Source organism: Suncus etruscus, chromosome 6 (assembly GCF_024139225.1).
Source record: "Suncus etruscus isolate mSunEtr1 chromosome 6, mSunEtr1.pri.cur, whole genome shotgun sequence".
NCBI lineage: Eukaryota > Metazoa > Chordata > Mammalia > Eulipotyphla > Soricidae > Suncus > Suncus etruscus.
This window is the reverse complement of record NC_064853.1, coordinates 50686073-50701523: the sequence shown is the minus strand read 5'-3', so window position 1 is coordinate 50701523 and position 15451 is coordinate 50686073. Positions and strand designations below refer to the sequence as shown.

The 15451-nt window shown below is 48.0% G+C and overlaps 1 protein-coding gene and 1 non-coding gene across 4 annotated transcripts in view; both read left to right on the top strand.

The window, feature by feature from the left end:
* RPS6KA1 (ribosomal protein S6 kinase A1) overlaps window positions 1-15451 on the top strand; it is a 45969-nt gene that overhangs the window by 25612 nt on the left and 4906 nt on the right. For all 3 annotated transcript variants that reach the window (XM_049774709.1, XM_049774712.1, XM_049774711.1), the window contains 11 exons: window positions 1543-1649; window positions 2566-2603; window positions 2958-3100; window positions 3663-3733; window positions 4049-4137; window positions 5399-5463; window positions 5583-5685; window positions 7353-7483; window positions 8403-8528; window positions 8950-9039; window positions 9689-9847. In XM_049774709.1, the coding sequence (XP_049630666.1) occupies window positions 1543-1649; window positions 2566-2603; window positions 2958-3100; window positions 3663-3733; window positions 4049-4137; window positions 5399-5463; window positions 5583-5685; window positions 7353-7483; window positions 8403-8528; window positions 8950-9039; window positions 9689-9847 (1122 nt within the window). The remainder of the gene's footprint in view (window positions 1-1542; window positions 1650-2565; window positions 2604-2957; window positions 3101-3662; window positions 3734-4048; window positions 4138-5398; window positions 5464-5582; window positions 5686-7352; window positions 7484-8402; window positions 8529-8949; window positions 9040-9688; window positions 9848-15451) is intronic.
* Window positions 10633-10773, top strand: LOC126012515 (small nucleolar RNA SNORA29). Its single transcript, XR_007496974.1, has one exon. It is a non-coding gene; the product is annotated as a small nucleolar RNA SNORA29 (small nucleolar RNA).

Sequence of the window (15451 nt, the reverse complement as noted above, 5' to 3'; positions counted from 1 at the left end):
TGTTCAGGGCTTATTCCTGGCTCTGTACTAAGGTTTCACTCCTGGTGGGCTTGGGGAACCATTTGGGGTACCAGGGGTTAATTGAACTCAGGTCTGCTGCATAAGAGGCAGGTGACCTATCCACTGTACTATCTCTGGCTGGAAAGCTTGATACTTCATTGTCTTATGCCAACAAAAAACTGTTGAATTGATGTAAATAGTTTGAGCCAGATTACTGCATGGGACCGTTAATATATCTTATCTTTAGAAGAGAAGCAAACTTGTTATTTTGTTTATTTTATTTTTTTGCTTTTTGGGTCACACCCTGTGACGCTCAAGGGCTCAAGGGTTACTCCTGGCTACGCACTCAGAAATCACTCTGGCTCAGAGTACCATATGGGACACTGGGGATCGAACCAAGGTCCGTTCTGGATCGGCCATGTGCAAGGCAAATGCCCTACCCTGTGCTATCACTCCAGCCCATAAACTTGTTTATATTGTTGTTTTATTTAGGGTCACACCTGGCCGTGCTCAGGAGTGACCTCTGGTGGTGCTTGGAAGGTCATTGTGCTGGGGATTTGAACAGGTTCAGTTGAACCTTGATTTATTTATTTTGATTTTGGGGACACACCTGGGCAGTACTCAGGGCTTACTTCTGACTACTCTCAGGCATCACTTCTGGTGGCTCAGGAGACCTTGCATAGATAAAGTTTTTTGTTACTTTTTTTTTTTTTTTTTTTTTTTTTTTAATTTTTGGGCCACATCCGGTGACACTCAGGGATTACTCCTGGCTATGAGCTCAGAAATCGCTTCTGGCTTGGGGGACCATATGGGAAGCCGGGGGATCGAACCACAGTCCGTCCTTGGTCAGCCATATGCAAGGCAAACACCCTAACGCTGTGCCATTTCTCTGGCCCCTGCATAGGTAAACATTTTTACTGGTTTCTTAAGCTTTTCATTCACTTATAAACACAAGCCAGTCCAATTAGTGTTTTGAATCTTGCCCTCTTGCTAATGTAAAAAGTATGTGGCCCAAATACCAAAAAGAAATCTCTCATACCAGAGTCTGGAAAATGTCCTTGTTCCATTTCACCGTCTAGCATTGGTTATATGAAAAATATCCTCATCTTTGTCTCTTGTCAGCAATCCTGCAGGTGCCATTTTCTCGTGTTTTGCTATTTATTTTTCTTTGGGGGGGAGATGTGGGGCACACCCAACAGTGCCCAGGGTTTACTCCTGGCTCTGTACTCAGGGGTCTCTTCTGGCAGGGGTTGGGGGACTATATGGGATGCCAGGGATTGAATCCAGGTCTGTTGCCTTCGAGGCAAACACCCTACCCACTGTACTATTGCTCTGATCCATCTTTTGCTATTTATGAACAGTGTCATGTAATGTGATCTTTTCACACATCAGATTCCTGTATAAGGAGAAGAATATTGGCACCTGGGTCTCTAAGCTCTGCTGAAGGTGGCCCCTCGGGATCAGGAAGCTGCTGACACTCAGTGTCCCAGCCCCTGAGGGAGAGGCTCCCCAACTGACTGGTCCTATCCCGTTCTGCTACAGGTTATGTTCACAGAGGAGGATGTAAAGTTTTACCTAGCTGAGCTGGCTTTGGGTCTGGACCACCTGCACAGCCTGGGCATCATTTACAGAGACCTGAAGCCTGAGAAGTGAGTCAAGGCCCCACCTACCTCCCCAGAGAGCGTGGAAGTAGACCCTGAGACCCCTACCTGGACTCTCCATCCACTCACTCTGATGGATGTGGGTGTAGTGCTCCTAAGAAAGCCCCCCTCTCTTGGGTTGTCCCATGGTGGGGGGAGTGGAGTGGAGGTGGCAGCAAGTTATCGTGGCAGGCTGACAATTTACTAGTGCGTCCCGACTAAAGACCATGTCCCTCCAAGCCAAGGTTTTGCCCATCTTTTTTGTTAATCCAGTGTGCCACTTGAGTTGCTACCAGTAAAAATCGTTCCTTGATATGGCCCTCTTGAATTTTCTAGAATTTTTCATACCATCTACATCTCCTCAGATGGGAGCCATGGGCAGGTGCTGAGGTAGATTGAGATCTGCTTTTAGAGCTAGGCAGAATTCAGATCATCTTTCCATCACCTACTATCTGTCATTGTGGGGAGGTAATAGTTTTCCTGAGCCTGAATTTTCCCACTGTTAAAATGGAATTCAAGAGGTACCTACCTCATACAGTTTTTCTCAAGGATCAGCAAAGAAAGTAGGCAACAGGGCCTGGAGAGATAGCACAGCGGCGTTTGCCTTGCAAGCAGCCAATCCAGGACCAAAGGTGGTTGGTTCAAATCCCGGTGTCCCATATGGTCCCCCGTGCCTGCCAGGAGTTATTTCTGGGCAGACAGTCAGGAGTAACCCCTGAGCACTGCCAGGTGTGGCCCAAAAAAAAAAAAAAAAAAAAAGAAAGTAGGCAGCAAACCTGTGAGGTATTGACCCCCCCTCCCCAATCAGGTGGACCTGAATGAAGCACCCTCTCTGGGCTGGGTAACCCCATATCCTCGTTAGTGCTCCCACAACCCATGGAGGGGTCACAGCTATGGGATGCTCACCCCCATCTCTCCCTGACAGCATCCTTCTGGATGAGGAGGGCCATATCAAGCTCACTGGTGAGTGGGGAGTCTTGCCCTTTCTGGTTTGTCTTCACTACCCACTAGCTATGATCATGGATGGAAATTGAAAAGGGTCTGGGCTGAGTGCTTGGGGTTCATTCATCCTGTGCCTGTGTCAGACACTCAAAGGGTTTTAGGATCTTAGTTTCAGAGCCATACTATCTGGGTTTGAATTGCTGCTTCCCTCCCGTGGCTTTGGGCATGTCATCACAGCTTTGTGGGTCTCAGCTTCCCCCAGGAGATGGGAGCCATCGCTGAGAGTATTGGCCGTGGTGAGGGGGTAGGCCCTGGATACAGGGTGGTAGTAACAGGGCTTCCTAAAGACGTGTCTTCTTGCCCTTCTGACTGCAGACTTTGGCCTGAGCAAGGAGGCCATTGACCACGAGAAAAAGGCCTATTCCTTCTGCGGGACAGTGGAGTACATGGCCCCTGAGGTCGTCAACCGTCAGGGCCACACCCACAGTGCTGACTGGTGGTCCTATGGGGTGCTGATGGTGAGCACTCGAGAGGTCTAAAGCTGCCAACCCAAGTTGTGGGTCTTAGTTTCCTCGTTTGTACATGGGGACTGATGATTTGTCAGGCTTTCTTTTCCCCCAACCAAGCTGAAAATGCCTTTCATCCAAGCTGTCATTTCCTTCTTTGTTTGCACCTCTCTTTTTACCTCTACACCCAGTTGTGCTCAGGGGCTACTCCTGGCTCTGTGTTCAGGGATCACTCCTGGCAGTGGTGGGGAGACCTTATGTGGCGCTGGGGATTGATTAGGGTCAGTTGTGTGCATGACAAACGCCTTATTATTTCTTTGGCCTCCTTTCCTTGGAAGGGTTCTGGGCTTGGCCCTGCCTCAGAGCCTTCCCTTAATCCTAGATTGGGCTTCCCCTTGTTTCTGGCTCCTAGATATTCTTGCTGTTTAGATTACAGTGGGGTGAGAGGCCAACAGTCTGGGCCCAGGTGGGTTTGGAGCTCTTCAGGTCAGACCTGACAGACTCCTGGGACAGGAGCTGAGTGGCTGGGGTGGGAGGAGCCAGGACTGAGCTAATTGAATCTTATTCTCTGCAGTTTGAAATGCTGACGGGCTCCCTGCCCTTCCAGGGGAAGGATCGGAAGGAGACCATGACACTGATTCTGAAGTATGCACCCGCCCCTCCCTGACACCTCAGGGCCCTTTCCCAGCTCCAAACTCACTTTGGGGTAGGGAGTGGTCAGAAAAATACCCTGTAGCTACTTCAGATTCCCCCACTAATGAGTTCTTTAGGGTAAGCAGTATGCTTCCCAGGGCCCCCCCTTTTTCCCCTGGAGCTGTGGGATGGGTCCCCAAAACCTTCAGGAGGTAAGTTAGTAGGTAACTTGTCTGGACTGAGCTGGAAACCAGAGCTGGCCAGAGGGAGGAGGGGAGACAGCCTCTGGGGTGGGGCTCCCCCTGATGACACCTGGGGCTGTTTCAGGGCGAAGCTAGGCATGCCCCAGTTTCTGAGCACGGAAGCCCAGAGCCTCCTGCGGGCCCTTTTCAAGCGGAATCCTGCCAACCGGCTTGGTAAGCAGCTTGGGCTGTGGAGGGAAGGGGTACAGCTGCAGCGGGCCACAGGGCCACATCTGGGCCTGAAAGGGTCTGTTGTCCTTTGTGTGGGCAGACAATGCTGCCGGGCTCCCTCCTTTTTGGCTCCCTGTGTGCTGTTTGGGGCTGGGGGGGGGGGGTGACCTGTGTGTGGGGATAGGCAGGAACTGAGTCATCCCCACCCCCTGGGACAAGGACAGAGGCCCCACACAGCTCTCAGCCAAGGCTGCTGGCACAAGCATGAGCGCGTGAGCTCAGGCTCAGCAGCTCAGGTCCCAGGGTCGGTGTCAGGTTCATGCCACAGACACACAGAGGCCCTCCATGAGCATTGGGTGTAGAGATGAGGGGCCCATCAGAGCTAAGTGGCTTCAGCCACCCAGCTGATCTTCCATGGTCTGTGAGATTCCATCTCTTCTCTCCTGGCTCTGCAGCAAGTGAGGCCCATAGCTTCGCAACTTGTGTGGTCATGGTGTGTATATGCTCTGTAACTCCTGGGTTCACCAACACTGCAACGACTTTTTTTTTTTTTTTGGTTTGTTTTTGGGTCATATCTTGCCATAACCTCAGGGGTTATTCCTGACTCTATACTCAAGGATTAATCCTGGCTTGCTTAGGGTCCATAGAAGATGCTAGGGGTAGAACTCAGGCTGGACAGATGCAAAGCAAGCACACTGGGCCAGAGCAGGTAGGACATTTGCCTTGCATCGGATAACCTGGGTCCCTGGCATCCCATATGGGCTCCTGAGCCCACTAGGAGCCAGAATTAATCCTGACCACTGCCTGTTGTGGACTCAAAATAAAAACAAAAAAAGGCAAAGGAAGCACCCTATCTGCTATACTGTCTCTCTGGCCCCTACCTTGACTTACTTAGGACTAGTCTAGGCCCTAAGAGTGAATGGGGCAAACCTGTCTTGTGGTTGACATGGAAATGTATCAGAGCCCCAGAAATTTATGGTGGCGGGGGGCAGGGGGAGAAGGGGTTCTCTCTGCAGACCTCAGAATGAGCCCCTCTTCTCTTTTGACTCTGAGCAACTCATAAAGGGCTTCAGCAAATAGAAAATGCTGAGTGAGCAGGAGGTTTTGGGGTGATGGCTGGGCAGATTGGGGGTAACCCAAGTCTTTCCTTCATCTCTGCTCTAATTGGACTGCTCTATCTGCTGGCCCTAGACAGCAGACAGCACGTGGTGGTGGGGTTGGAGGGGCTCAGGCTGTGACAGACTATCTCTTGGGGCTCTTCCAGGCTCTGGGCCCGATGGGGCAGAGGAGATCAAACGACATGTCTTCTACTCCACCATCGACTGGAATGTGAGTGTATAGCCCAACCAGTATCCCCAGGCTTCTTCAGTGGGTGGTGAGGAGAGGGCTCTCCCCCACCTGAGGATCCTGGGATAGTTCGGATAACCTTACACCACTCTAACTTCTAGAAACTGTATCGTCGTGAGATCAAACCCCCTTTCAAGCCAGCTGTGGCTCAGCCCGATGACACCTTCTACTTTGACACTGAGTTCACATCCCGCACGCCCAGGGGTACGTCCCTCATTTGGCTTGTGTTGGGCTGCCTTAGAAAGGAGCAGGTGTCCAGGCACCTTAGGTTACAGGTGCTTAGGGATTCTAGCAGGTCACGTGGGGACCAGTGAGTGGGTCTCTCACTGGGTCCTGCAACTCTGCAATGTCTTTGTGTCAGGCTGGGGGCATGGGAGACAAAGGCCACAGTGAAGACATCAGGACCCCAGCCCAAGGCATTTCCAGCCCACTGGTATCCCTAGACATGTCAGCCTCCTGCTGGTGTCAGGACAAAAACATTTCACCCAACAGAAATGCAAAGTGGAGTTCCTCTGGCAGCATAGAGGTGACTGTGCCCAGACATCAGGAGCAACTATGGGGATTGGTTTTGGCTACTCTGCCCAACAGGCCTCAGGGTATCCATGTGGACTGTGAGTTCAGACTTAGAAGAATGCCTTGGTCCCCAGCTTTCTGTGAGAGTGCAAACCAGGAAGGAACTTGGTAATCCTCAATTCCTGTCCTGGTAACTGAGGGAGCTATGGAAGTACACTCAGAGGGGCAGGTTTCAGCAGAGAAGAGGCATTATCACTACGGTTAACACATCTCTGAGGAAACAGACTGTCTTATTTGTATTGTTTGTTTTTTTTTGTTTTTTTTTTTTGATTTTGGTTTTTGGGTCATACCCGGCAGCGCTCAGGGATCACTCCTCCTGCCTCTATGCTCAAAAATCGCTCCTGGCAGGCTCGGGGGACCATATGGGATGCCAGGATTCGAACCACCATCCTTCTGCATACAAAGCAAATGCCCTACCTCCATGCTCTCTCTTTGGTCCCTGAAATTATTTTAGTTTGAGGACTACACCTGATATAGCTCAGGGCTTACTCCTAGTTTAATACTCAGGAATCACTCTTGGTGGGTAACATGGAGTGATGGAGTTCAAACCTGGGTCAGCTGTGCAAGGCGAGCACCTTCCCTGCTGTACTGTTGTCTGGTCCCTATTTGTGCTTCATTTGATCACAACACTGGGTCCCTCTTGTACACTCTGCAGTGGGGAGAGAGATAGGAAAACATGTACCTAACCTAACAGTTTAAGGAGAGGCATTTACTAGCAGTTAAAGGCACTTTAGTCTTTTTTTTTTTCTTTTTTTACAATTTCAGTCTTTATATCTCTAAGGAATGTGTGCTCTTGAGCCCTGGAGGGTGGGCAGGGAGTGGATTAACTACTTTAGAGGGAACAGCATAGAAGATGGCTCAGAGACTTAAGATTCTGAGAGGTTTGGCATTAAGGAGTGTGAGTAGAGAGTGGCTAAGCCTTCATCTGCCTGACTGGGGAAAGGAGGGAGAGTTGAAAGATAAGCACAGGTGAGACCGGGGTCAATGAGGGAACTATTCCTCTGGCTGCTGTGCTGAATGGCAGACCAAGGCAGGGAGGCTGGGCAGAGGCATCTGGAAGGAATGAATTGTTTGGACTTAGCCCAGACCTATGGGAGTCTTTTTGGTTCCTGCCTGGTTGGGCCAGGCTGGTTTAAACACATACTGGGAATTTGGCGAGTGGAGGTGGGCCCAGGACAGATGGTTCCTCATGCTGCTGCCAAGGCCTCCATGCTTGATGCCCTACCCTCTCCTTTTGGGGGGCTGCCTTGGGTCAGAGGTGTCCCCTCAGACTCACAATCCCCTTCCTGTCTTTCCAGACTCCCCAGGCATCCCCCCCAGTGCGGGTGCTCATCAGCTGTTCCGTGGCTTCAGCTTTGTGGCCACTGGTCTGATGGATGACGAAGGCAAACCTCGTGCCACACAGGCACCGCTGCACTCGGTGGTTCAGGTAAGGGACAGAAACCGGCAGCCACCTAAGAGCCACACAGCAGGGCATGAGAGTTTAGGCTCTCAACACTGGTGCCACCCTGGACCCCACTGACCCTCCAGTTCCCATGGGCCTCATTTGTACAGCAGGGATGACGACACAGATTCTTGTTCACCAGCGCAGAGTCAGGACAGTTTGGGTGGGGTGTCCTGGGGTGGCTGTTGGGCGCCTGACAGTGGTGGGAGGTGGCTCATAGCTACCCCTTGTCCACCATCTATCTACTGCCCTGGCCATTGGAGAAACTTAGATTCAGAAGCAAAAATGTCAACTCGAACTGGTTGCCTGGGTACCTGCTGCACAAGCTGAGCTGACTATTTCTCCATCTCTCAGGAGTGAGGCATGAGAGAATCTTTTTCATGGGATCCTTGAGAGGCTGACATGAACTAGGGTGTGTGTAAAATGAAGTTGGTTGTTTGACTTACCGATTATGACATCTCTGTCCAAGGAAGAAATATTGAATCAGGCTAGATGAGAGGACTGTGGCATATGCTAGGGCTGTTCCCAAGATCTGAGATTTCCCCCGATGATAGTGGACCCCTGTACCCAATTCCTCCCAGAAACATTTTTTCAGTTTATATCCTATAAGATGGGCTCTTTACATCCAGAAAGGGAGCCAGCTTGTCAACTTATGGCTCCTGTACCCCACTGAGATCTTTGAGAGTTGCAGCTTCATTGCCTATCCCTCACACCCCCACTATTGCACTCTGGCAGCCCAGGAGTCCACTGAGTACCCATTATGTGATATAAGAAACTGAGCCCCAGAGGGCGGCAGATTCCTGTCCAGGCTCCCTGTCCCTGCCCAGTACCATTTCTCTGACCCCTGGCCTTGCTGTCAGATAGCCTCTGCCTCACCTTAGCCCCACTGCTTGGTTTCCTACAGCAACTCCACGGGAAGAACTTGGTGTTTAGTGACGGCTATGTGGTCAAGGAGACGATCGGTGTGGGCTCCTACTCTGTGTGTAAGCGCTGTGTCCACAAGGCCACCAACATGGAGTATGCTGTCAAGGTGGGCCTCTGACTTAATCTTTTCAGGGGTGGGGTTACAGTGCTCAGGGAGTCCCTCCTGGCAATTCTTGGCCAGCCAGCTAGATAATTTAAATACGAAACCTTAGGATATGATACTGCTTAGTGTCTGGGGTTTTTAGGAGCTATACCTGGTGATTCTTAGGGGCCTTGTGGTACCAGGAATTAAGTTAGGATCAGACACATCTTATAACCCTTTCCTGGGCACTAAAACTAATCCTGGCCCCATCTGACTAAGGCTGCTGGGTGGGAAACATCCCCCTGTAGTTTTGGCTAGGTGTGTTAGGAGAAAGTTTGCTTCAAATTCCATGGGTATAGGTGTTTGAGTGAAAGACTGGGAGCCCTACCCTGTGGACTCTGGAGCAGGGATGGATCCAGCACCACACATATACCCCATTTCTTAGGTCATTGACAAGAGCAAGCGGGATCCCTCAGAAGAGATTGAGATTCTTCTGCGGTATGGACAGCACCCCAACATCATCACTCTCAAAGATGTGAGTGGGGGTGCTTTGAGAATGGGGTGGGCACTGGGGATACCTGATTTTTTTTTTGTTTTTGTTTTTTGGGCCATATCTGGTGATGCTCAGGGCTATGTGCTCTGGCTATGTGCTCAGAAATTGCTCCTGGCTTGGGGGACCGGGGAACCTAGTTTATTTTTTGTTTGTTTTGTTTTGTTTTGTTTTTCGGTCACACCCAGCAGTGCTCAGAGGTTATTCCTGGCTCTATGCTCAGAAATTGCTCCTGGCAGGCTCGGGGGACCATATGGGATGCCGGGATTCGAACCACCATCCTTCTGAGTCTAAGGCAAACACCGCTGTGCTATCTCTCCGGCCCGGAACCTAATTTTTTATCACTGAGTCTCCTGCAGTGCTCGTGGGTCTGGGTGGAGGGTCCTATTTGGCTCCACTCCCAGGACTCTACCTCTCTACCTTGAGAGCTTTCTTGTCCACCAGGGGACATTCCAACATTGTCCTTTCTGGGGAAGACAAGGGTCCAGAAGTGACAACCCTGCCAGGACAGCCTGAAAGTACTGGGCACGTATCCCTGTGTACATGTTCCTTCTTCATGGTTTAATGAGCAGGCAGGCCATCTGGGGGCCCAGGCTGACATACACTGAGGGCCTGACAGTGAGGTCTTTGATAGGTGTACGACGACGGCAAACATGTGTACCTGGTGACCGAGCTGATGCGGGGTGGCGAGCTGCTGGACAAGATCCTCAGGCAGAAATTCTTCTCGGAGCGAGAGGCTAGCTGTGTTCTGTACACCATCAGCAAGACTGTGGAGTATCTGCACTCCCAGGGGGTATGTCTGGAGTATCGACTGAGTGGAGTAGGGGGCTTCACGAGTCTGATAGCCAGAGTACAGCACCAGGGCCTGGCTTAGCAGTCTCCCTAGAGACAGGCCTGGGAGACTGGGGCTGGGGGGTAGGGGTGGGGAGCTAGGAGGAAGAGAGAGCTGAGGACGGGTTGTGAAAAATGACATTTCTTCAGTATTTGCTGAATACCCAGCATCATGCTGAGCTCTTTCTTTACATGATCTCAGTTGGTTTTGCAGCAATTCTGTAAGGAAGATACTGTTGGAGTTCTCTTTTGCTAGTAGGAAAAGAAGACTCTGGGCTTGCCGAAAGTGTCTTGGAGTCAGATAGTTGAACAGAGGTGTCTGGACAAGGAGTCACCATGGGAGTGGTTTCTGACTCTAGATGTAGCTGTTGTCGTGGGAAGCTGCTAGGGTCCAGGAGTGTCTGGCCAGGAGTCTAGCTGCAGATGAAATGGAACTGGGGGAAGCACTGCTGGAGACACGTGGGTGCTGCAGAGGGCTCAAGTGTGGCTTGGTCATTGCACAGGGTGGGAAGAAAAGTACCTCACAGTATATCAGCACTGGAAAGAGCATGAGTTTCTCTCCGACAGGATGTTTTAGGGTAGTTTGTGTCACAGTGTGGGGATGAAGAGTATACAGTCTATGTGACTAGCTGAATCCAAGTCCTGTGTGTGATTGGGGAAAGCTGTCAGCACAGAGTCTTTTCCCTGTCTGCAAACTCTTAGTACCCTTCCCAGGGTCCATATGGAAAGAAGTAAAATGTTGGGTCTCTTCCCATTTGACTACCACATTTTCTACTACTAATAGATTTTTAGTGGCTATGCTTATGGGATAGAGTAAAACTGCCATGATCTGAAGAGGGAGGATTTCTTTGTGTCCTTCTCCTATATGAAATGGCTAAACAGAAAAAGAAAGAGGGCTGGAGTGCTAGTAGAGTGGATAAAGCACTAGCCTTGGACTTGACCTGAGTTCTAGCCTCTCACTGATCCCTCAAGCTTGCCAGGTGTGATTTCTGAGCATCACCAGGTGTGGGAGTGTGGTGTGTGTGTGTGTGTGTGTGTGTGTGTGTGTGTGTGTGTGTGAGAGAGAGAGAGAGAGAGAGAGAGAGAGAGAGAGAGAGAGAGAGAGATATGCTGAAGAACTCTGCAGGCCATCACCAGGTGTGGGAGTGTGGTGTGTGTGTGTGTGTGTGTGAGAGAGAGAGAGAGAGAGAGAGAGAGAGAGAGAGAGAGAGAGAGAGAGAGAGAGAGAGAGAGAGAGAGAGAGATGCTGAAGAATCTGCAGGCCATCACCAGGTGTGGGAGTGTGGTGTGGTGTGTGTGTGTGTGTGTGTGTGTGTGAGAGAGAGAGAGAGAGAGAGAGAGAGAGAGAGAGAGAGAGAGAGAGAGAGAGATGCTGAAGAATCTGCAGGCCATCACCAGGTGTGGGAGTGTGGTGTGGTGTGTGTGTGTGTGTGTGTGTGTGTGAGAGAGAGAGAGAGAGAGAGAGAGAGAGAGAGAGAGAGAGATGCTGAAGAACTCTGCAGGCCATCACCAGGTGTGGGAGTGTGGGGTGTGTGTGTGTATGTGTGTGTGTGTGTGTGTGTGAGAGAGAGAGAGAGAGAGAGAGATGCTGAAGAACTCTGCAGGCCCAGAGTCAGCTCATGGTTAGGCCACAGAAACATGGGCAAAATAGAAAATAGGGCTGGACTGTGGTGGGAACTTTGGCAATGTTGGGATCTCACCCAATGCTCCACTGAGACCTCTGCCCTACTTCAAGCTATAATGGTTTTAGTTTATTTTATGGTTTTGGGTCATACCTTGTGGTAGTCAGGGGTTACTGCTGGTGGGTTCAGGACTTCGTATAGGGTGCTTGGGATTGAACCTGAGTTGGCCACATTGCAAGGCAAACACCCTACCCTCTGTATTATCTCTCCAGTATCTATAATTTCATATTTTAACACACAACTTATGCCATTGTTTACAATGGTGTTGACATTTATGATCTTGGTGTACACGAATCCATCTTATTATCACTAAAGTGCCCAAAGACACTTTGTCATAGCCTATGCCTTGTTTAAAATGAAATTTTAAAAATTTGGGCCACACCTACCATTTACTACTGGCAGGGTTCATTTCAGGGAACCATGTGGGGTTCCAGTGATTGAACCCAGCTCAGTCATGTGCCCACCTACTATATTATCTGTCTTATATCTACTTTATTATTAAAATACAAAAAAATTGAAGCAATCCCCAAATACCTATTGCCCATATTCAAGAAGTGTTAAATATTGGGACCGGAGCTATAGCATAGTGGTAAGGCATTTGCCTTGCACACGGCTGACCTAGAACAGACCTGGGTTCTATCCCCAGCATCCCAGATGGTCCCCTGAGCCTACCAGGAGCGATTTCTGAGCGCAGAGCCAGGAGTAACCCCTGAGCATCACTGGGTGTGGCCCCCAAAACAAACAAACAAAAGACTTGTTAAATGTTGTTTAAATGTTATTAATTTATTAGTTAATTTATTTGACCACTCCTAGTGAATCTGATGGTTTACTCTTGGCTCTGCACTCAAAGCCAAGTGAGCTTGGCAGACCATGTGGGGTGCCAGGATCAAACCCAGGTTGGATGCGTACAAGGCAAACACCTGACCCACTGTACATCCTACCCAGTATACTATTGCTCTGGGCCCAGATCATCTGAGTTTTGTAATCCAAGACCAAGGGTTTGTTATCCTTTGATTCTGTCTATTCTTTGTTTCTCTGTACACCACAGATGAATGAGATCATCCAGTATTTATTTGTCTTCCTCAGACTTATTTCATGTAATAGGAATCCCACTAGTTCTGTCCATGTTGTAGCAAAATTTGTGATTCCATTTTTGTTTATTTTTGTTTTTGGATCACTTCCAGTGGTGCTCAGGGGTTATTCCTGGCTCTTCACTCAGGAGTCACTTTGGCAGTGCTCAGGAGACCATATGAGATGCTGGGCATTGAACCCCACTCAGCTGCATGCACTATATTATCTTTCCAACCTCCAGGGTTTTTCTTGGGGGGGGGCAGGGGGTCACACTTGGTGGTGCTCAGGGGTTACTACTGGCATTTTTTTTTGTTTTTAATATAAATAAATTCTTTAGGAGCCAGAGCACAGTGGGTATGGCATTTGCCTTGCACATGGCCAACCTAGGTTTGATCCCAGGCATCCCATATGGCTGTCCAAGCCTGCCAGGATTAATTTCTGAGCTCAGAGCTAGGAGTAACCCTGAGTGCTGCTGGGTAAGGCCCCAAAACAAAACAAACAATAGGGTTTTTTTTTTTTTTTTTTTTTTTTTTTGGGTCACACCGGCAGGGCTCAGAGGTTACTTCTGACTCTATGCTCAGAAATCGCTCCTGGCAGACTCAGGGGACCATATGGGATGCCGGGATTCGAACCACTGTCCTTCTGCATACAAACACACTACCCCCATGCTATCTCTCCATGCTCTCTTCGGCCCCAAACAATAGTTTTTAATTGAATCACTATGAGATACACAGTTACAAAGTTGTTCTTGATTGAGTTTCAGTTATATAATGCCCAACACCCTTCACTAGTGCACATTTCCTGTTACTAATGTCCCCAGTTTCCCTCCATACTTGCCCTCTCCCTGCCTGCCTCTGTAGCAAACATTTGTCTTCTCTCTCTCTCTCTCTCTCTCTCTCTCTCTCTCTCTCTCTCTCTCTCTCTCTCTCTCTCTCTCTCTCTCTCTCTCTCTCTTCCCCCCCCTCTCTTTTCCTTTCCTTTTAGACATTGCATAGACATAAATCATACAAGTCATGGGGTCAGAAGAAGATGTCTTCAAGGTTCAGTGCACATGCTTTACATGTGAGAGACCCAAATTTGGCTCTGGCCCCACAAGGTCTCTAGATACGCTGCCTGAACACTACCCAAAAACCTTAAAATAATCGGGGAGGGAGAGGGAGTTTGAAGCCATATCCAGTTGTGCTCAGGGATAACTCCTATCCCTGCTCTCAGGGATCAATCCTAGCAATGCTGAGGGGACCATATGTAGTGCCAGGGATCTAATGGGGTGGTCTATGTGCAAGGCAAGTGCCTTAAGCCCTGCCAGTGTGACCCAAAAACAAACAAAAAAAAAACCCTACTGTTTGTTTTGTTTTTGGGCCTTACCCAGAGGCACTCAGGGTTACTCCTAGCTCTGAGCTCAGAAATTATTCCTGGCAGGCTTGGACGGCCATATGAGATGCCTGAGATCGAACCTAGGTTTGCCATGTGCAAGGCAAATGTCCTACCCACTGTGCTCTGGCTCCTGAAGAATTTATTTATATTAAAAACAAAAAAATGCCAGTAGTAACCCCTGAGCATTACCAAGTGTGACCCCCTGTACAATCTCATCCCTTCTCCAACACAATTTCTTTCTTTCTTTCTTTCTTTCTTTCTTTCTTTCTTTCTTTCTTTCTTTCTTTCTTTCTTTCTTTCTTTCTTTCTTTCTTTCTTTCTTTCTTTCTTTCTTTCTTTCTTTCTTTCTTTCTTTCTTTCTTTCTCTCTCTCTCTTTCTTTCTCTCTTTCTTTCTTTCTTTCTTTCTTTCTTTCTTCTTTCATTCTTTCTTTCTTTCTCTCTCTCTCTTTCTTTCTTTCTTTCTTTCTTTCTTTCTTTCTTTCTTTCTTTCTTTCTTTCTTTCTTTCTTTCTTTCTTTCTTTCTTTCTTTCTTCCTTCCTTCCTTCCTTCCTTCCTTCCTTTCTTTCTTTCTTTCTTTCTTTCTTTCTTTCTTTCTTTCTTTCTTTCTTTCTTTCTTTCTTTCTTTCTTTCTTTCCTTCCTTCCTCCCTTTTTCCCTCCCTCCCTCCTTCTTTCTTTCTTTCTTTCTTTCTTTCTTTCTTTCTTTCTTTCTTTCTTTCTTTCTTTCTTTCTTTCTTTCTTTCTTTCTTTCTTTCTTTCTTTCTTTCTTTCTTCTCTTTCTTTCTCTCTCTCTTTCTTTCTTTCTTTCTTTCTTTCTTTCTTTCTTTCTTTCTTTCTTTCTTTCTTTCTTTATTCTTTCTTTCTTTCTCTCTCTCTCTCTTTCTTTCTTTCTTTCTTTCTTTCTTTCTTTCTTTCTTTCTCTTTCTCTCTCTCTCTCTCTTTCTTTCTCTCTTTCTTTCTTTCTTTCTTTCTTTCTTTCTTTCTTCTTTCATTCTTTCTTTCTTTCTCTCTCTCTTTCTTTCTTTCTTTCTTTCTTTCTTTCTTTCTTTCTTTCTTTCTTTTCTCTTCTTTCTTTCTTTCTTTCTTCTTCTTTCTTTCTTTCTTCCTTCCTTCCTTCCTTTCCTTCCTTCCTTCCTTCTTCTTCCTTTCTTTCTTACATTCTTTCTTTCTTTCTTTCTTTCTTTCTTTCTTTCTTTCTTTCTTTCTTTCTTTCTTTCTTTCTTTCCTTCCTTCCTCCCTTTTTCCCTCCCTCCCTCCCTCCTTCTTTCTTTCTTTCTTTCTTTCTTTCTTTCTTTCTTTCTTTCTTTCTTTCTTTCTTTCTCTCTTTCTTTGTCTCTTTCTTTCTCTTCTTTCTCTCTCTCTTCTTTCTTTCTTCTTTCTTTCTTTCTTTCTTTCTTTCTTTCTTTCTTTCTTTCTTTCTTTCTTTCTTTCTTTCTCTCT